Source organism: Pan paniscus, chromosome 11 (assembly GCF_029289425.2).
Source record: "Pan paniscus chromosome 11, NHGRI_mPanPan1-v2.0_pri, whole genome shotgun sequence".
Classification (NCBI taxonomy): Eukaryota; Metazoa; Chordata; class Mammalia; order Primates; family Hominidae; genus Pan; species Pan paniscus.
In genome coordinates, this window is record NC_073260.2 from 8189457 (window position 1) to 8211342 (window position 21886).

At 40.5% G+C, this 21886-nt stretch overlaps 1 protein-coding gene across 7 annotated transcripts in view; it reads right to left on the minus strand.

Moving 5' to 3' along the window:
• NUP214 (nucleoporin 214) overlaps nucleotides 1-21886 on the minus strand; it is a 109883-nt gene that overhangs the window by 72121 nt on the left and 15876 nt on the right. For 2 of the 7 annotated variants that reach the window (XM_003822384.6, XM_034929309.3), the window contains exons 12-18: nucleotides 17909-18383; nucleotides 16364-16506; nucleotides 15057-15154; nucleotides 12211-12297; nucleotides 11856-12005; nucleotides 10732-10890; nucleotides 3155-3258 (exon numbers count right to left, since the gene is read on the minus strand). In XM_003822384.6, coding sequence (XP_003822432.3) covers nucleotides 3155-3258; nucleotides 10732-10890; nucleotides 11856-12005; nucleotides 12211-12297; nucleotides 15057-15154; nucleotides 16364-16506; nucleotides 17909-18383 — 1216 coding nt within the window. Of the gene's footprint in view, nucleotides 1-3154; nucleotides 3259-10731; nucleotides 10891-11855; nucleotides 12006-12210; nucleotides 12298-15056; nucleotides 15155-16363; nucleotides 16540-17908; nucleotides 18384-21886 lie in introns of all 7 variants that reach the window. The other 5 variants (XM_008975944.5, XM_055117570.2, XM_008975943.5 and 2 more) reach the window with 5 other exon arrangements.

Consider the following 21886-nt stretch of genomic DNA (forward strand, 5'->3'; position numbering starts at 1 on the left):
TGAATGTAAATTATATTCAATTAAAAAAAAAAGGTTCACTGGAAGTCTATGGGAGTCAGTTAATTCTTCACACTATTGTCAAGAAATAGTGGGACAGCATAAGATTTAGCATCAGGAAGGTAACCTGTTCAAAAGAACTAAAACAAGACAGAGACAACAGTAGCTGCCTCTGGGAAGTAGGTCTGACTGTAGAGGGCGACAGGTCTATTTGCTTCCGCTTTTCAGTAGAAATCTTTAAGTAGCTTTGAAATTTTTTTCTGACTGCATTAATTTGCAGAGGGGATAGGAAAAATCATACATATAAAAACAAAAGGAATAATCCCACATCAGTTATAAACCAAATTTTCTTTGCTATGGTATGTCAATACAGTCATGTGCCACATAACGACATTTTGGTCAATGATGGACTGCATATACAACGATGATCCTATAAGATTACAGTAGAGCTGAATTCCTATTGCCTAGTGATTTGTGTTATAATTGTCTATAGTAGTCAGTACAAAACCATGCTGTACAGCAGGGGTGTCTAATCTTTTGCTTCCCTGGGCCACACTGGAGGAAAAATTGTCTTGGGCCACACATAAAATATACTAATGCTGGCTGATAAGCTTAAAAAAAAAATCACAAAAAATCTCAGAATGTTTTAAGAAAGTTTACGAATTTGTGTTGGATTGCATTCAAAGCTGTCCTGGGCCACATGAAGCCTGCAGGCCGTGGGTTGGACAAGCTTGCTGTATGGTACTGTGGTCTAGGAGCAACAGGCTATACACCATAAGCGCCTAGGTGTGCAATAGGCGATGTCATCTAGGTCATAAGTACACATAGTGTAAGTACATTCTATGATGATCATATAATGACAAAATCGCCTAACAATGAACTTCTCAGAACGCATGTTAAGCAACAAGTGACTCTATGTATATTTTGCCTCAACACAAATCATGGAACGAAAAATGCTTGCTAAACAGAAACCTCTGGATTTATTTCCCTTTTTCCCATTATCTCTTTGAGTTCAGGGCTGACTGAATGACTGCCTCTGGTAACAAGGTAGTTCAACATATAATTTTTAAAAGGCATTTCAGGCCAGGCGCGGTGGCTCACGCCTGTAATCCCAGCACTTTGGGAGGGCGAGGCAGGTGGATCACGAGGTCAGGAGTTGGAGACCAGCCTAACCAACATGGTGAAACCCCATCCCTACTAAAAATACAAAAATTAGCCAGGTGTGGTGGCACGCACCTGTAATCCCAGCTACTCAAGGAGGCTGAGGCAGGAGAATTGCTTGAACCCCGGAGGCGGAGGTTGCAGTGAGCCAAGATCGCGCCACTGCACTCCAATATGGGTGACACAGCGAGACTCAGTCTCAAAAAAAAAAAAAAGAAAAGGCATTTCAATAGGGTTCAAGGTAATATTCAGGGATGGCCCTAAAACAGAGAAGTGCTATCAAAATAGAAAATTGTACAGATTTAAGAATTTGAACTCTGCAGAAAGAGAACTCAGAAAAGCATAAGTAGTAAATCCACAGAATTGTTACAAAGGAAAAAAAAGCTGGGCTTCTCTTTAAGCATCATGCACTTTCTTACAAGGCTAACTTGTTAATTACCAAAAAGAAATACAACCATTGAGCAGAGCAGAATGTACCCACTGTCAGGTTAGCCCATTGTTTCCCTTGTGGGAAAGCAAACCATATGGTTAAACATGAATCAGAACCAGGTGTGTGAGCTAGTTCTCTAATGGGGCCCCACTGCCCATGGAGACAAGTGCTCCAGTCCACAGGCCACAGAATTCTCCCCTTAGATAGTGGGGGAGGAGAGCTTCTCACTTCTATCTCCCTATACCTATCTATGCTGCAAGCTGAGGGTCCTCCAGTTGGGATTTTTAGCCTTTCTCCACATAACACAATGTAATTTATTGAATTGTGCTTACTAAATTATAAGCATATTATAGTCCTGTCCCTGATATCACACCCAGGTTGTCCCACTGAAAAGTACATCAAATAGACCATTTCTTGGTTTGTCTTCATACAGGGCTAGCTAATCATTAATCAAGTGTAGGTGTTTCAGAAATCTAACATTTCAGGCTGATTCATTTTTCAAATTTCTAATGGGCACTTCATGCTCTCATGGTGCATGACATTCTACTCCTTGTGGAAAACATGTGGCTTAAAACCAAATATCTAGGGATAAAAAACTATGCTAAAAGGTTTTCCCATTACTTTGCCATCATTTCTCTCATCTTTTTAATTATCCACACTAATTACAAATGTTTTCTAAAAAAGAAAATTTGAAATATACAGAAGAGTATTACGGAAAATTCTCCTTAATCCCGTTTTGCAGATATAACTACGAATATTTTGTTACATCTATTACTTTTGTACCTCCACATTCTTATTAGCCAATATGCTTTTGTCTTTTTACTTAATTTTTATATTACATCTAATAATTATAGCGAAATAGTTATATATTCATACATTTTGTAGAACATAGAATATGTATTCAATATATTAAATAATTTATTGGAGAACATGCTAGTCAATGGTTACAGGGTATTCTGTAGTTAAGAAAAAAAGCGACCATATTTATTTAGCCACTCCTGTACCTTTAGATAATTAGGCTGAATCCGATTTTTCACTATCATAAATTATACTACAATATAAATTATTTTACGTAAATTACTGAGTATCATTTGTTGTTTCTGTAGAAAAATATTTCAAGTAGAATGACTGTTAAAAAGAATGAACGTTTTGTAGAGATTTTCTCTTTCTTGTTTTTTTTTTTTTTTTTTTTTTGAGATGGGAATTTCGCTCTTGTTGCCCAGGCTGGAGGGCAGTGGCACGATCTCAGCTCACTGAAACCTCCGCCTCCTGGGTTCAAGCGATTCTCCTGCCTCAGCCTCCATAGTAGCTGGGATTATAGGCATGTGCCACCATGCCCGGCTAATTTTGTGTTTTTGGTAGAGACAGGGTTTCTCCATGTTGGTCAGGCTGGTCTCGAACTCCCGATCTCAGGTGATCCACTCGCCTCGGCCTCCCAAAGTGCTGGGATTACAGGCGTGAGCCACCACACCCGGCCGGGGATTTTCATATGTTCCTAAATAACCTTTTTAAAATGGCAATAGCAATATCTATTCCAACACATTGCAGATGAGAGATCTCATTCACCTTTGTTTTTTCTTTTGTTCCAGATGCTGATCCCACTCCAAGTCTAGAACATCATTCACATCTTGGACAGCAAATTTCACATACTGATGAAGGCGCCGAATTTCCTATAAGAAAAAAATTAAAAGGCAAATAACTTGTTTTTCTGATAGTTTGGGGGAAGATGTATCAAAACAGTCAAAAGAATTCTAAAATACTTCTATATTAAGAACCATAATGAACAAGGAAAACAGAATAGGTTTTAATACGATTTTTAAAACTATATAATTAAAATGAGGCCGGGTGCAGTGGCTCAGGCCTATAATCCCAACACCCTGGGAGGCCAAGGCAGGAGGACTGCTTGAAGCCAGGAGTTAAAGATCAGCCTGGGCAACATAGCAAGACTCTGTCTCTAATAATGTATACAAATAAAAAAGTTACATAAAAAAACTTTATAATTAAAATGAAAAACAAAATTGGCCAGGAGTGGTGGCTCCTCACTTTGGGAGGCTGAGGCAAGCAGATCACTTGAGGTCAGGAGTTCAAGATCAGCCTGGCCAACATGGTAAAACCCCGTCTCTACTAAAAACACAAAAATTAGCCAGGCAGGGTGGCAGGTGCCTGTAATCCCAGCTACTCAGGAGGCTGAGGCAGGGGAATCACTTGAACCCAGGAGGCAGAGGTGGCACAATGAAAAGGGAAACAGAATGGGTGTGGCTGCGTAGGCCCCCAGGGAACAAATGTTCTTGCTTAATTCTCATTTCTCAGTTCCATGGTCTGGGAATTTTCCATTCCATTCTGGTACTCAGACAGTGCATCCATTTAGATTTTGCTCTCCCACCCATAAAATTAACTGTAATGGAGACAAAACGGTGCTGAAAGTAATTCTAAACCTATCTATTCACAGCATAGAACATATAAGTCATCTTCCCATTTGAGAAATACTCATTTGTTTGCAAAAGCAAAGAACACTATCGGCACTAAAAACTGAATCTGTCATTATTTAAAATTTTAGCTATTTAACTTATTATAGGCCTGCAATAATTTTATTTAAATTTTGGGCGACTGTTAACCTTCACGGCTATGCAACTTGATTCTCAAAAATTAAAAACAGGCCAGGTGGCTGGGCTCTGTGGCTCACACCTGTAATCTCAGCACTTTGGGAAGCCGAGGTGGGCAGATCACTTGAGGTCAGGAGTTCCAGACCAGCCTGGCTAACATGGTGAAATCCCGCCTTGACTAAAAATACAAAAATTAGCTGGGCATGGTGATGCACGCCTATAATCCCAGGTACTTCGGAGGCTGAGGCACAAGAATCACTTGAACACAGGAGGCGGAGGCTGCAGTGAGCTGAGATCACGCCACTGCACTCCGGCCTGGGCAACAGAGCAAGACTCTGTCTCTGAACAAAAAAACAGGCCGGGCATGGTGGCTCATGCATGTAATCCCAGCACTCTGGGAGGCCAGGACGGGTGGATTACTCGAGGTCAGGAGCTCAAGACCAGCCTGGCCAACATGGTGAAACCCCATCTCTACTAAAAATACAAAAATTAGAGCTGGGTGCAGTGGCTCATGCCTGTAATCCCAGTACTTTGGGAGGCCAAAGCAGGTGGATCACTTGAGGCCAGGAGTTTGAAACCAGCCTGGTCAACATGGTGAAACCCCATCTCTACTAAAAATACAAGAATTACCCGGGTGTAGTGGCGCGCGCCTGTAATCCCAGCTACTCCAGAGGCTGAGGCAGGAGAATCTCTTGAACCTGGGAGGTGGAAGTCGCAGTGAGCTGAGATCATGCCACTGCACTCCAACCTGGGTGAAAGAGTGAGACCCTGTCTCCAAAACAAAACACAAAACACAAAAAACAAAAATTAGCTGGGAGTGGTGGTGCACGCCTGTAATCCCAGCTACTCAGGTGGCTGAGGCAGGAGAACTGCATGAACCCAGGAGGCGGAGGTTGCAGTGAGCTGAGATCGCACCACTGCACTCCAGCCTGGGCAACAGAGTGAGACTCTCTCTCAAAACAAACAAACAAACAAAAAAAAACGCCAGACACAGTGGCTCACACCTGTAATCTCAGCACTTTGGGAGGCCAAATCAGTAGGAGTGCTAGGGCCCAGGTGTTCAAGACCTGCTTGGGCAACACAGCAAGGCCCCATCTCTACAAAAATTTTAAAAATTAGCCAGACATGGTGGCGTGTGCCTGTAGTCCTAGCTACTTAGGAGGTTGAAGCAGAAGGATCACTTGAGCCTGAGTTCGAGGCTGCAGTGAGCTAGGATCGTGCCACCGCACCACACACTCTGGCCCAAGCAACAGAGAAAGACCGTGTCTAAAATTAAAAAAAAAAAAACAGCTAGACGTGGTAGCGTACACTTGTAGACCCAGCTACTCAGGAGGATGAGTTAGGAGGATCACCTGGGCCCAGGAATTCGAGGCTTTTGTGCACCATAATCATGCCTGTGAATAGCCTTTGCACTCCTGGGCTACATAGCAAAACTCTGTCTCCTAAAAAAAAATAAAATAAAACTGAGGCATTCAATTAAGTATGTCTACAAATGGAGATAATGTGCTATACACTAGGAAAAGCAGTTTATATCTGTAGAGAGATCTTATTATGTTTAAATGTATTTTCAAAATTATTTGTGTAGCTGGCACAATCAGACAAGAGAAAAAATAAAGCGCGTCCAAACTGATAAAGAGAAAGTCAAACTGTCGCTGTTTGCCGATGTTATGATCATGTACCTAAAAAACCCTAAAGACTCATCCAAAAAGGTCCTAGATCTGATAAATGAATTCAGTAAGCTTTCAGGATACAAAATCAATGTACACAAATCAGTAGCACTGCTATACACCAACAGCGACCAAGCTGAGAATCAAATAAACAACAACCCCTTTTATAATAGCTGCAAAAAAAAAAAAAAGAACAACAACAAAAAAAACTTAGGAAGATACCTAACCAAGGAGGCAAAAGACCTCTACAAGGAAAACTACAAAACACTGCTGAAAGAAATCATAGACTACACAAATGGAAACGACACAAACAAACAGAAATACATCCCACGCTCAGCCGGGCGCAGTGGCTCATGCTTGTAATCCCAGCACTTTGGGAGGCCTAGGCGGGTGGATCATGAGGTCAGGAGATCGAGACCATCCTGGCTAACACAGTGAAACCCCGTCTCTACTGAAAATACAAAAAATTAGCCGGGCGTGGTGGCAGGTGCCTGTAGTCCCAGCTACTCAGGAGGCTGAGGCAGGAGAACGGCGTGAACCCGGGAGGTGGAGCTTGCAGTGAGCCGAGATCGTGCCACTGTACTCCAGCCTGGGTGACAGAGCAAGACTCCGTCTCAAAAAAAAAAAAAAAGACAGAAATACATCCCATGCTCATGGATGGGTAGAATCAATATTGTGAAAATGACCATGCTGTCAAAAACAATTTACAAATTCAACGCAATTCTCATCAAAATACCATCATCATTCTTCACAGAACTAGAAAAAACAATCCTACAATTCATATAAAACTAAAAAGAGCCCACATAGTCAAAGCAAGAATAAGCAAAAAGAACAAATCTGGAGGTATCACGTTATCTGACTTCAAACTATACTACAAGCCTATAGTCACCAAAACACCATGGTACAGGGACAAAAATAGGCAGACAGACCAATGGAAAAGAACAGAGAACCCAGAAATAAAGCCAAATTATTAGAGCCAACTGATCTTCAACAAAGCAAACAAAAAACATAAAGTGGGGGAAGGACACCCTATTCAACAAATAGTGCTGGGATAATTGGCAAGCCACACGTAAAAGAATGAAACTGGATCCTCATCTCTCACCTTATACAAAAATCAACTCAAGATGGATCGAAGACTTAAATCTAAGACTTGAAACCATAAAAATTCTAGAAGATAACATCAGAAAAACTCTTACAGACATTGACTTAGGCAAGGAGTTCATGACCAAGAATCCAAAAGCGAATGCAACAAAAAGGTAAATAGATGGGACTTAATTAAGCTTCTGCACAGCAAAAGAAATAATCAGCAGAGTAAACAGACAACTCACAGAGTGGGAGAAAATTTTCACAAACTATGCATTCGACAATGGACTAATATCCAGAATCTATAAGGAACTCAAACATATCAGCAAGAACAAAACAAACAATCCCATCAAAAAGTGGGCTAAGGACATGAACAGACAATTCTTAAAAGATATACAAATGGTTGACAAACATCCAAAAAAATGCTTAACATCACTAATTATTAGGCAAATGCAAATCAAAACCACAATGCAATACCGTCTTACTTCTGCAAGAATGGCCATAATTAAAAAATCAAAAAATAATAGATGTTGGTGTGGATGTGGTGAAAAGGGAACACTTTTACACTGCTGTTGGGAATGTAAACTAGTACAACCACTATAGAAAACAATATGGAGATTTCTTAAAGAACTAAAAGTATCTACCATTTGATCCAGCAATCCTACTACTGTGTATCTACCAAGAGGAAAAGAAGTCATTACATGAAAAAGACACTTGCACACGCATGTTTACAGCAGCACAATTCGCAATTGCAAAAATATGGAACCAGCCCAAATGCCCATCAATCAACGAGTGGATAAAGAAAATGTGACACGCACGCGCGCGCGCACACACACACACTACTACTACTCAGCCATAAAAAGGAATGAAATAATGGCATTTGCAGCAACATAGATGGAGCTGGAGACCATTATTCTAAGTGAAGTAACTCAGGAATTGAAAACCAAACACCATTTGTTCTCATTTATGAGCAGGAGCTAAACTATGAGGATGCAAAGGGGTAAGAATGATACAACGGAACAGGCGCGGTGGCTCACGCCTGTAATCCTAGCCTGTAATCCTTGGGAGACCAAGACGGGCAGATCACTTGAAGTCAGGAGTTTAAGACCAGCCTGGCCAACATGGTGAAAGAGGATGCAGTGAGCCAAGATCACGCCACTGCACTCCAGCCTGGGTGACAGAGTGAGACTGTCTCTGAATGAATAAATAAATAGACAGACAGACAGACAGACAGACAGACAGACAGAATGATACAATGGACTCTGGAGACTTGGGGGGAAAGGAGAGAGGGCGGTAAGGGCTAAAATACTACACATTGGGGTACAGTGTACACTGCTTGGGTGATGGGTGCACCAAAATCTCAGAAATCATCACTAAAGAACTTATCCATGTAACCAAACACCACTTGTTCCCTAAAAACTATTGAAATTTTTAAAATAAAAAAAAAATTAATTTGTGGATAAGGGTCTATGTCCTATCTGAAAAAGAGAAAATGTAATTTTAAAAGAGCCAAGCTGATTCAAGAGAAGTAGAAGTAACCTTAGTGGCAAATGTAACTTTCAACTCAATACTTGATGACTACAGGAGGCTCTTTCCTTTGATCACTTCAGATACAACCACACCTCTGCGTTAGCTGCTGCTGTTTCTTTGGAATGCCCTCCCAATTGTGCCCACCAGCCAAAAACAATTCTTCTTTTAAAGCCTATCACAAATACTTCTTTTCTCTGGCTCGGCTGCTCCCTCACCTGTGGTCCCATAGCAACATATCCCACACTACATTTACAGGTTCGTCTTTCTCTCTGTCACTTACCCAACTGCAGGAATTGCAAACCCGAGTGAATTGTAAACCTGCATGAACTGTAAACCAGACTCTTGAGTACAAGCACAGGCTCTTGAGTCAGACTGCCCAGGTTCATGGTTTCAAGGTTTATTAGTGGTAAAACCTGGGCAGTTTCAGTTATCTTGGTTTCATCATCTGTGCATTGTCCATAGTAAACACTCAATACATGCTAACTAGTATTATCTACTTAGCACCATGAAAAAAGAAAATTATTCCCTCCTGAATAAGTGTCCCCCTAAAGCTGTATGCTTTCCTCTTAGTTTGTCAATAGAGAAAGAGGTAGAAAGGCACATAGGAACAACATGTAGCTCGGATGCAGAGCAGATGCCTGTAATTTGATGAGCAGTAGGCAGGCAGCACTCTCTTGCTGAGAGGTAATATCCACAGTGGAAAGAGGACGCATCAGGAATACCAGAGGGCTGCAGATCACAGCAAGGGCTCTGCAATCTTTCTTGAAGAAGGAATCATTTTTCTTTTTTTTTTTTAATTTTCAGTAAGTTGACCAGGTGTGGGACAGAAACACTGGGGAACAATAAAGTTTGAGGCCTCAAATTCTCTGAGGCAAGAATGATTCATCACACCTGCAAACCCCACAGATGTCATGAGGAAGACCAGAGATGCCAGTGAACGCTTCCCGCTGGAATTCCAGACAAATGTGAGATAGCAGAAGAGGACCCCCACACTAAGGCCAGTGACACAATGATTCGGTGTACACTGAAAGATGGAAAGCAAAATCCGATTAGCAAAAGCAGAGATTAAGAATAATTAAGAATGGTGGCTCACACCTGTAGCCCCAGAATTTTGGGATTACAAAGACAGGAGGGTGACTTGAGCTCAGGAGTTCGAGACCAGCCTGGATAATGTAGTGAGATCCCATCTCTACAAAAAATTTAAAAATCAGCTGGGTGTGGTGGCACACACCTGTACTCCCAACTATGTGGGAGGCTGAGGTGGGAGGATCACTTGAGCCCAGAGGTTGAGGCTGCAGTGAGCTGTGATGGTGCCGCTTCAGCCCAGGCGACAGTGCGAGACTCAGTCTCAAAAAAAAAAAAAAAAAAAAAAAAAAAATTCAAGAGAAAAGTTAAGTGTAGCATACAGAAAAGAGCTCAGGCAAATGGAGGTTTCAATTCTGGTTCCCCGTTTCCTAGCCAACATGACTTTGGACAAGCTACTTAGCCTATGAAATTTAATTTCCAGTTACCTGTATAATGGGCTACAGGGACCAGTAACTCTTACCTTGCAGAGCAGCTGGCTTTGAAGGCTAGAAATAATGCATAAGAAACACCTAGCAGATTAAATGGCACTCAAGAAATAGTTGCCACTTTAATAATTATTATTTTTATTATTTAGTTATAATTATTATTTATTTATAATTCAACTTACATGTTTCAACAGAGTATTCTCTATTAAGCTTAAGGTTTAATAAAAAATTTTGGCCAGTCACACGTGTAATTCCACCACTTTGGGAGGCCAAGGCAGGAGGACTGCTTGACCCCAGGAGTTCAAGACCAGCCGGGCTGGACAGCATAGTAACACCTTGTCTCTCCAAACAAAATATTAAAAATTAGCCAAGTGTGGTGGCACATGCCTGTGGTCCTGGCTACTCAGGAGGCTGAGGCAGGAGGATCATGTAAGCCCAGGAAGTAAGGCTGCAGTGAGCTGGGATCACACCATTGCACACTAGCCTGGGCAACAGAGTGAGAAGACCCTGTCTCAAGAAAAAAAGTACTTAAAAAAAAATCTATGTTTTAAGTGAAAAAAATTACATAATTACATGAAGTGTACTGTTTGCCACAGTTAAGGAAGTTTACGGGAAATGTGGTAAATTATAAGCAGAAAATCAACAACTTCAAAAAGAGCCATCATCCAAATCTATATGCAAAAAGAGGTAGCAATTGTTACATGAGCTTGTTTTTAAATCTTTTAAACAGATTTACATAGATCTCCTACCTGAAGCTGAGCTTCACTCTTGGGATCCAGTGGTCTTTTATAAAGCAAATGCAGATAACCAGAGTCACGATTTCTTTCATTTTGTTCTCTGGCTTCCTCAACACCAGCAAAGCCCTCAAGTAAAGTTGTTTTCAGGCTACTTATATCTCCATGAAGCGACTAGAAAAAGTACAATAATGTGTTGGTACAAAAAGTTGTTAAGTCCAAATCTTTCTGTTTGGATCAAGGAAGGTGGTGTTTCTCAAACACTCACTGAACAGAATGAACATCTGAACATATTTAACTCACGTAAAAAAAGAATTTAACTGTTTAGAAAGACACTAATGTTCTTTTTTTATATTTATTTTTCATCCCCATTAAAAAAATACATTCTAATGATTGAAAATGCAGAAAATACAAAGACAGTAGCTCTAATACTACTATGTGAAGATAATTACTGCTAACACTCTAAAGAACTTGCCTCTTTCCAAACACACTATTTAAGACCCGAACTCTGGAATCAGACAGTCTGAAGCAGAATTCTGGCACTACCACTTGCTAAGTGGGTGACTTTTGACAAATTTACCTAAGCCTCAGTTTCCTGACTTGCAAAATAGGGTAACACTATGTATGACACAGCAAAGTTGTGAGGATTCAGTGAGATAATACAAGTGATGTGTTTGGCACAGTGCCTGGCACACAGTAAGTAGTAATAATGGTTACAATAATTAACACTATTAACACCCAACATTTAATATTTTCATACTGCATGTCCTAAAATATCCTTTTTTAAAAATCGAACACTATTTGAGATAGTAAAATTTCAAATATACCTAAATTAAATTAACAATTATAATAAATTTTATGCAGTGCACAGTATGCGTCAAAGGGGTAGAAACTTACTCCATCTTATGATGAGAAAACTGAAAAATAGAGTAACAAGGTTAACTTGCCCAAAGTCACATAATTTATTAAGTGCTGAAGGTAGGATTTGAACTCAGGGATTCTAGGCAAGCTACTCAGCCACGTTAAAAAAACAACACTGGTGGTCCTTGAAAAAATAAAGTACATAACCCCATGGAGTACTAGGAGAAAAAAATTGTTAAATGCAATTCAACTCAGGAAAAGTATCCATAAACACAAACCTCTGTGGTCTCTTTAATCTCCAAAAGAAAGGTATGCAAGTCATCTGATTCTGTTCGCAGCATCTTCATCTCCTCAGAAGTGCCCACTTGGAAACAGGCTTTGGAAGTTCGGGCTTTTAACTCTTCCAACTCCTTCTGAAAGTGTGCAATCTGTAGAAGCCACAAGTGAGGAACTACTCAGTCTGAAGGACAAACAGTAATGTCACTGCTATCGTGCTTACTAACTGCTCAGACTGCTGGGATGGGCCATGCTTCAGCGCTAGAATGAACTAACTAGTCATACAGGGGTTGGCACTCTGACCCATCCAAGTCTGTCAGCTACTTTCAGAAAAACACCCTCAGGAAACAAATTTACCTCCTCCCCAATTCCAGCCATTACAGGATCTGAATCTTTCCACTGATGTCCCTGCTTTTCTGCAACAGCAGGCTGAAGTGACTTTGCCTGAAATGGAAGGCAAAAGGTTTAAAAACTGATCCTATACTACAAGTCATAGCTTCTACAAGCAATTATATCAGTGCCTATTACAGGGAGTGGCGCTCCTGTAACACAGTAATTATTTCTTCACTCATTGTAACTAATCCTTATTTATAGGGTCTCTACTTTGTGTAAGGCATGTTCTAGACAGTGCAGGTAGAGGTGAACAAGTAGATGAGGGCCCAACTCTCATGGAACTTACCTCCTACCGGGACATGCTGAATAATAAAATATAAACACATCTGATAATTTCAGTTGGAGAACAAACAGGGAAACATAAAGAGAATAAAAAAGGGCACTACTTCAGATGCGATGGCCAAGAAAGCCCTCACTGCGGGCTGCCATCTGAACGGAGGCTGCAAGCAGAAAGCAAGCTATGAGATCTTCAGGAAGCACCTGCCAGGCAGCAAGAAAGGCAAGTGCAGAGGTCTCAAGGCAGGAGAAACCTTAGCAAAGAAAAAAAGTAAATGTAGGCTCTGTGAAGTCAGGGGAGGCGTTGTAGAGGGCAGGGGTAGAGTCAGGAAGGCAGGCCGGGGTAGGTCACATAAGGTCACACCAAGGAGTTTGGGTTCTATTCTAAACGTGTTGGAAAGCTACTACTGGTGTTTTACAAGAGTTTAAATCTCCTTTATGATTTAAAAGATCCCTCTTGCTGCTATGTAGAGCAGGGATAACAGAGAGAGTAGTCGAGAGGTTAACAAGGTGAGAGGTGCAACAGCTTGACACAGGATGCTAGCAGGGGGACAGAGCTGTGGGCTTATGACATGTGACACAGCAGAGGGTGGAGCTGACAAGACCTCCCGCCAGCCTGGACTGGGGACAGGTACTGTTGAAGAGAGGGATCTAGGATGCTTCGGGGCTTGGGGCTTGTGCAAACATCTGGTTTGTTAGTGCTACTTACCCATTGGAAAAGGACTAGCCTCTAGGGGAGACAGAAATCAAGAGTTCTGCTTTAAAGATGCTATAATTTGAAATGCCCTTTAGACTATTTGATACTTACAACGATTAACACTAGAGAGGTCTTAGACTGCATCAGCATTCATTAACAGCAAACATTTATTTGACAAACACTGTATGTCATGCATCATGCCACAAGCATGAACTGTGACCTGGGCACTTACTATGTACCTAGTACAGGTGTGTGTTAGGGTAGGAGAAGGGTTGGTTAGGGGGACACAGAAAGGAAAAGACATAACGCTTATTCTCAGGGCACTCAAGTAATCACGTGGGAAACTGACATACAATTCTCTTTACATTATACCATAAAAATAAACTGAGATGATGGACTACAAATCTAAATATGAAAGATAAAATAATAAAGCTTTTAGAAAAACATCTTTTTGACCTTGAAATAGAAAATTATTTCTAAAACATGAAAAGCATTAATCATAAAAGAAAAAACTGATATACTTAATTATATTAAAATGAAGAATGTGTATTCATCAAAGAAACAAAAAAGACAATGAATAGACAATTCACAGTGAGAATATATTTGCACTGTATGTGCGTGCGTGTGTGTGTGTATTCAAGGAACTCACTCTTAAAAATCAGAAGGAAAAAGCCAGACAATCCAACAGAAAAACAGAATAAAGACATGAACAGACACAACATAAAAGAAAATATTCAAATGGCCAATAATCATCTTTTAAAAAGCTTAATTTTGCTAATCATTAGAGAAATACAAATTAAAACCACAAAACCATACAACAAAAGATGAAAAATACCAAGAGTGGCAAGTATGTGGAGCAGCCAGAAGTCTCATACACTCTTGGTGGGAATCTACTAATGAGGAATACATGCAGATTCTATGACCCAGCAATCTCACTCATAGGGATACACCCAAGAGAAACTTGCATATGTGTTCATTGAAGATGTCAACTGGAACGGTCATAGCAGTGCTACATACAATGGCTTAAACCTGGAAACTACTCAAGCGCCCATCAGAGTGGAACAAATACTTATAATATAATCACACAATAAATTCCATACAACAACATGGATAAATCTCACAAACATAATGTTGAACAAAGCAGCCAGATACAAGAATACATACTGTACAAATCCACTTGATAGGAGGTACAGGCAGGCTAACCTCATCTATGCTGTTGGAAATCAAGAAATCAGCTACTCTTTGGCAAGAGTAGTGACTAGAAGGGGACAAGTGAAAAAGAACTCTGGGGTTCTGGCCTCCGCCTCCCGGGTTCAAGTGATTCTCATGCCTCAGCCTCCTGAGGAGCTGGGACTAACAAGTACGTGCCATTATGTCCGGCTAATTTTTGCGTTTTTAGTAGAGACGGGGTTTCACCATGTCGACCAGGCTAGTCTCGAACTACTGGCCTCAGGTGATCCGCCCGCCTTGGCCTCCCAAAGTGCTGGGGGTACAGGCATGACCCACTGTGCCCAGCCAGGTTCTCGTAAAATTCTGTTTCTTGATCTGGATGCTAGTTACCAAGGTATGTTCAGTTGTTGACAATTCACTGAGCTGTACATGTATCATGTGTACTTTTTTCTATTTGTATTATACATGAATAAAAAATTAAAATAGCTAAATGGCTTTTACGAGTATACAAGTATTCAAACCTCGCACTTTGGTATTTACTATCACATAGTCCCAATTACTATGTCCAAGGTCTGAATTATAAAACATGAAAACTCATTTTATTCATAGGTATGCTTGGGGCAGTAAATTAATAAACACAAACATTGCAAGCTGAATTTAAACATACCTGGGGAGAGCCTGGCTTTGCCGCTGGAGGGGTTATCCTGGGTGATTTCTGTACCATTGAGGGCACTGGGCTTGAACTGCCCTGAGCAGATCGTCCTGCTTGAAAAAGAAGTCAGTTAAAATAGATGGCATTTATTACCTTTATTTCTCCTATCACAAATGTCCTTTCTCCAAATCTAAGAAATTAAGTTACACATTGCCCCTGGCCCACTTTCATGATTTATTTTAAAGAGTGATGACCACCAGTTGTGCTAGCCTCTGTTCTAAGATAATGAAAAAAATATATTAAAATTTTAGGAGCCAGGTATGGTGGCTCAAACCTGTAATCCTAGCCTTTTGGGAGGCTGAGGCAGGAGGATTGCTTGAGCCCAGGAGTTTGAGACCAGCCTGAGCAACATGGCAAGACTTTTGTCTCTACAAAAAAATTTAAAAATTAGCCGACGGTGGTGGTACATGCCTGTAGTCCCAGCTACTCGGGAGGCTAAGGTGGGAAGATCGCTTGAGCCCAGGAGGTAGAGGCTGCAGTGACGTGCTTGGGTGAGAGAGTGAGAGGGTCTCAAAAAACAAAACAAAACAAAACAAAACAAAACAAAACTTCCTGTTTATAGTATGACTGACTGTGAAAATATGAATATAATCACTGCAGGTACTCTCTCTTCTGTACTTTTTTCTTTTTTTTTTTTTGAGACAGAGTCTCGCTCTGTCACCAAGCTGGAGAGCAGTGGCGTGATCTCGACTCCCTGCAATCTCTGCCTCCTAGGTTCTAGTGATTCTCCCGCCTCAGCCTCCCGAGTAGCTGGGATTACAGGCATCCACCACCACACCTGGCTAATTTTTGTATTTTTAGTAGAGATGGGGTTTTGCCATGTTGGCCAGGCTGGTCTCGAACTCCTAACCTCCGGTGATCCACCTGCCTTGGCCTCCCAAAGTGCTGGGATTATAGGCGTGAGCCACCGCACCCCGCCAAACAACTCTTGTGCCTGTGCTTCTTAAAGAACTGTTATGTAACTGCTCTTCATGGAAGGCAGGCTCCATATGAAAATAAATGCCCGAGAGCAAGACATTTTTGACTCATTAAATACACTTAGCTCCATAAGAAGTGTCAGAGAGAAGCGTGGCAGCATTTAAGCAAGAGCAAATCTCCCAATTCAGAGTATGAAAATCACAGCACATTAATCATTAATGTATGATACAGGAAGCAAGAAAAAATAACCTTGTCCAACTATGTTAGCTACGACTCTTAACACTTAAAACCGTTAATCTGAGAAGGCAGGGCTGAGGTCTAAAGTTGTCTGCTTAAAATCATACCTGATGGTGAGGGCAAGACTGAGGACTTCAATGGCACGGAACTAGGTGGTGCTGAGAGAGGCGTGGGGTGGCTGAGTGGTCCAGAAGCAGCTGGCTTGGAGGCAGAAGAGAATGGCGACATCGGGGGTGCGCTCTGGGAGCTACTAACAGGAGTAGAGGTAGCTGCGGCAGTAAACCTGAAAAATGGCAGCCTGAAGGCCTCAGAAGAGCCTGCTAGAAGATTCTTTTACACTAGCATGAGCAATGTCATCAAAAGATAATTTATTATCTTTTATGTTAACTTACAAAGATAACATACTTTTTGCCTTCAGGAAACAAAAATGTTTAGCTATTTCTTATAAAAGGTGAAAGCTGCAAGGAAACATTTATCTTACCGTCTGCTTATTTAGGAATTAATTATTCAGGAGAAATATCAAAACTAAGTTTATCACAATATGAAATACCAAGTTTATCATGATATGAAATACTATTGTTTCCAGCTGAGTTTTAAACAGGAGGTGGGACACAATTATGCTTAGGAGAGTTAGTACTTTCTCTTACCAAGGAAATTACTGAGAACTCGTTTTGAGAGTGAGCACCTTCTCTGGGGAGTGAAAAAGGAAGAGGAATGCAGGGCACTGTCTTTGGGATACTTACGGCCTAAAGGAAATGTAAAGTCGGTTCCACCTAAAGAGCAAAAGTCTGTAGACAATCTAAACTCCAGCATTAGATGACTGGTCAGATAAACTGTGGTGCAGCCAACAAAATGGAACACTATGCAACCCTTAGCATGAAGTGGATGTGTGCCAATTCAATATTAACAGTAACTGTGGCGGCAGCAGCACCACCATAGCAACAACAGATAGTACAGGCAAGCAGGGAAAAAGCTGGTAGTACTTATACTCGGTGGTAATCCTGGGAACTCATGGTTATCTTGGGAGGGGTTACAAGATATAAGGGATTGCTTCCCTCAAAAAGCTTACATTCTAGTGAGAAGAAAAGAACAAGATAAAGAAGTAAATAAATAAGAAATGAGTGAGCTGCCCAACCCAGATCTGGAGGAAACTGGATACCAACCTAAGAATTAGCAGTGAGCAGCCACGGGGCTTCATAGGGACTGTTAAGCAGAAGAATCACCTAACAATTTACAGTGTCACAAGACGACTTTGTGGCTGTGTAGACAGCAGTTCAGAGAGAGTTAAGGGTAGACACAGGGAGGAAAAAAGACTACAAGGGATTCATTTCCCTTCCAGGATGCATATTCTGGATTGCTTCTTTTTTTAAAATAAGGAATATTTCCTACATTTGTAATGTAAAAAAGCAAAACAAATACCTGAATATAAATCCCATAGTCAAAAAAATAAAATGCTAGCTAAGAGACCCTTCTGGACTCTATCCACTGATGAAATGCCAGTATTTTATGTTGGTTGAATTTTTGCCATTTGCAAGTATCACTCTGGGTAAAAAAATTCTACTCAGTTAACTCAGAGTGACTCTACTTTTAGTAAATAACATCCAATATTTCTACCCAACTCACAGAAGAATCAAACTTTAGAAGTGACTTACTTTTCACTAAGGTTGACTTTGACAGCAGAGGTTGAGGGTGGGAAGGAGGGCTTCATTGCTATATTTGGAGCAGACACACTTGGCACTGGTGTGCTTTCCAGGGTAGGCTTAAAACCAGATGATCCAAAGGAGAATGAAGCAGCTGATGGAGCCACAGGAGACGCTGCAGGGGTGGGGGCTAGGGAGGCTTTAGAAGGGGGAACAAAAGAGAAGGTTGATGGGCCAGGGCCTGGGGCTGCTTTGGAGCTGTCGGAGCCACTGGAATATGAAGGGGGCTCCCCAGTGACCGTAGCAGAGGACTTCAAAGATGAAGAACCAAAGGAGAACACAGTGGGGGCTCCACCAGCAGGAAGCAAAGAAAAAGTGGCAATGGGAGCAGCAGGTGATGAAGGTGGCAGAGAGGCAGGGGCTGCAGCTGCAGAAGCATCCAGTTTCTGTGGGGCTTGAGAGGAGGTCGGGGTAGTGGGAGTACTTCCTGCAGTGACAAAAAAAGGAAGGAAAATGTTAACACTGTAACAGTGGAGGTTCACATAATAGAAAGCAAGTGAAAAAGAATCTGTGGTAGAATAAAGCCAGAAATGTTACTAGTTTAAGAAGCAAAAAGAACAGATGGGTACACAGTTCATGTTGGAGTTTTCAGGTCTCATGAGATAAATGAAACTGAAGGAAAACTAAGGAAAGACATTAGAATAATTGGACTTCATGGACTTCTCAGTGCTACTATGGCACACAAAACAGTTCAATCACTGCAACATTTCATTAACAACCAGGAAAAAGTTTTAATTCAGACCTCCACCTTATTTCACTAAAAGTAATTCCAGATAAATACACATAGAAAGTCACATAAATACAGGTATCTCAAAACAAAGGAGGCAAATTGATAGATATGTTAGGTCTCAGAATCTAACACCTTGATAAATTTAGAAGTGACCAAAAAAAAAACAATCACAAAGGGAGAAGGTTAAGATTTGTGTAAAAAATAGCTACTCAGGTATAATAACTAAATGGTAATGAACTAAAAAAAAGATCCATAGCAAATGACAAATAAGATGTTTTCTATTTTTTAAAAAGCTCATACAAATTGAGATTTTAAAATTTCAGGACTAATAAACAGGGAAACGAACTCACATAAAGAAAACACATTCAATCTCTCTAATCAAAGAAATATAAACAAGGTACATTTTTAATTTGTCCTCTAAATTATAAGAATTTAAATATGTCTAACCCCTTATGTTTGGATGGGTAAAACAAACCTGAAACTTTTTATCACTGGTAGGTAACTAGTATTTTTTTTAAGAAAACATTTTGGCATTGTATAAAAAACCATAAAAAACAGACCCAGTAATTCCTCTTCTAAGAATAAAGCTTACAAACATAATGCAAAAAATGAAAAAGATATTTAATGCAATCCAAATGGTTAAAAAGAAAAAAAAAAGTCAATGGAAGGCTGGGCACAGTGGCTCATGCCTGTAATCCCAGAGCTTTGGGAGGGCAAAGCAGGAGGACCCTTTGAGTCCAGGAGTTTGAGACCAGCCTGGGGAACAAAGTGAGACCCTGTTGCTACAAAAAAATACAAAAATCAGCCAGGTGTGATGGCTTGTGCCTGTAGTCCCAGCTACTTGGGAGGCTGAGGTGGGAGGATCGCTTGGACTTGGGAGACAGAGGCTGCAGTGAGCCAAGATCCTGCCACTACACTCCAGCCTGCACAACAGAGTGAGACCCCTGTCTAAAAAAGGAATAATTTTTTTTTCTATTTTCCAAACTTTCCATAAGGTAAAAATATTAATCTTTAAATTAAATAACCAACTAAATAAGAAAGGAATTCTTTGTGTCAATATTTTCTATTTATATTAATAGGACTTGGTTGTTCCAAATTAGCTAAGATGGCAGTTTATCTTCATGGAAGACACTTTGTCTAATGCAACGTAATACTTAGATACACGTATGAAAATACCACTTTCTGAAAACAAAAATCCAAGTAAACTGTCACATTGGTGAAAGTATAATAATGCAAGCAAACCTATTCTGTTAATACTTCTTTATACAATAGATATGGAACCAGCTACAACTAGCTTCTGTAAAGACATACATAGATGTTAAAACACTTTCATGCATATTAGGTAAACTGACATGAAAAATATATACCAGACCCTAAATAAATCAAAAGCATTTTTTCCACTGAAAACAGAACTGATTATTGGAAAACCATCATGCTACTACTACTTCTGATCAATACAGCATCCTTAGAACTGCAGTGTAGAAACAGGTGGAACCATTAATGTCTTCTGAACCCACGAAGTAGGCTTTAGCTAGACTTAGCTGATGGGACGGACTTTCTCCCCGCAGGGGCTCTCTTCTACACATCTGAACACAACTATAACCTCTGGACCAACTGTGAAGGAAGAGGGGAGTTTCTCTAGGAAAGGCTAACAGTAAAACTGGCCTCTGATTGTGCTCTAGCATTGAATGGGCTAGTAGCAAAGGCTCAGAAACAAACCTCGTCCCATCCCAGAGGCTCCTAATCTCACAGGCTGCTCTGCTTATTACAGACACACCAGGCAGCTGGGTATAGGTAGTTCATGGTACCCTTATTCATGGCTGAATAAGGCGGAAAAAAAAACAACACAAAGAGTACACACACTATGAATAATGGACTACCCTGATACAACACTCTGCAAGCCATCTGGTATATTACTTGGGGTAGTGCTGCCAGTTGTTATGGCCCAAGTATCTGAGTGGCTCTATTTGTGATATACAACTCACTGTGCACTGGGATGCAGTAAGAGAATATACCCCTAAGTTATTGCTAACCTTATCCAAACTAACTGGTCATACATTTTTGCTTCGGTAAGAAACTGGTCATAATAGAAGAAAAAAATTGTATCAGTTATATACTCACAGAATTCAAAAAGAGAAATATTAGTCAAATTCCAATATATTAAACAATGCTCTTTTTAAAAGTTTCATATTTTCTGGTCATGCACAGTGTATCATGCGTATAATCCCAGCACTTTGGGAGGCCGAGGCAGAAGAATCACATGAGCCCAGGTGTTTGAGACCAGCCTGAGCAACACAGTAAGACCCTATCTCTACAAAACATTTAAAAAATAGCTGCACATGGTGGCTCATGCTTGTAGTTCCAGCTACTTGGGAGGCTTAGGTGGGACTGCCTGAGCCTGGGAGATTAAGGCTACAGTGAGCTGTGGTCATACCACTGCACTCCAACCTAGGCAACAGAGTAAGACCCTGTCTCCACAAAAAAAAAAAAAAAAAAGTTTCTTTTCACAAGTGATACAAATGTCACTGTAAAAATTGTTTAAATACAGACTAGTATTTATATGTGTGCATTCATTTTCATGGAGGATAGGTACCAAAATGTTGACTGTGGCCATTGTTTTGCATGCTCTCATTTTCCTCCAATAAACATCTATTACTTAAGAAATGTTTCAAAAAGGAGAAAAAAAGTCAAGAAAATATAAACAAAAATCTCCATGTTCCCATCACCCAGAAATAACCACCATTTAGATTTTAAATCCATCTCCAAGTTGTTTTTCTATGTATATGTTTTTTCTCATACAAAAAGGATCACACAGAATAGTGTTTTTTTTTTTTTGTGATGTATTCCACTCACTCCTTCCCTGTCAATAAATATAACATTTATAATTGGTACATGGCATTTCACTGTAAGACTATACAATCATTTCTTTAACCAACCCCCATGATTAAGCACAATGTCTTTTGGATGCACATCACATAATATAGGGTCTTAGAAAACTGTTGGTAAACGACTGGATGCAAATCATCTGGTTGACCTTCCTTCATCTCCGAAGTAAAGTAATGGCTGCAGAATAAAGCTTGAGGGTAGGGGAAGGCAAATATGTACATGCATGTTTAAAAAAAAGATTAGTGTGTGCCTTCCTAAGACAGACCAGGCTGGTAAAGATAATCACTATGTGTCTTCACACCATGTTCATTCTT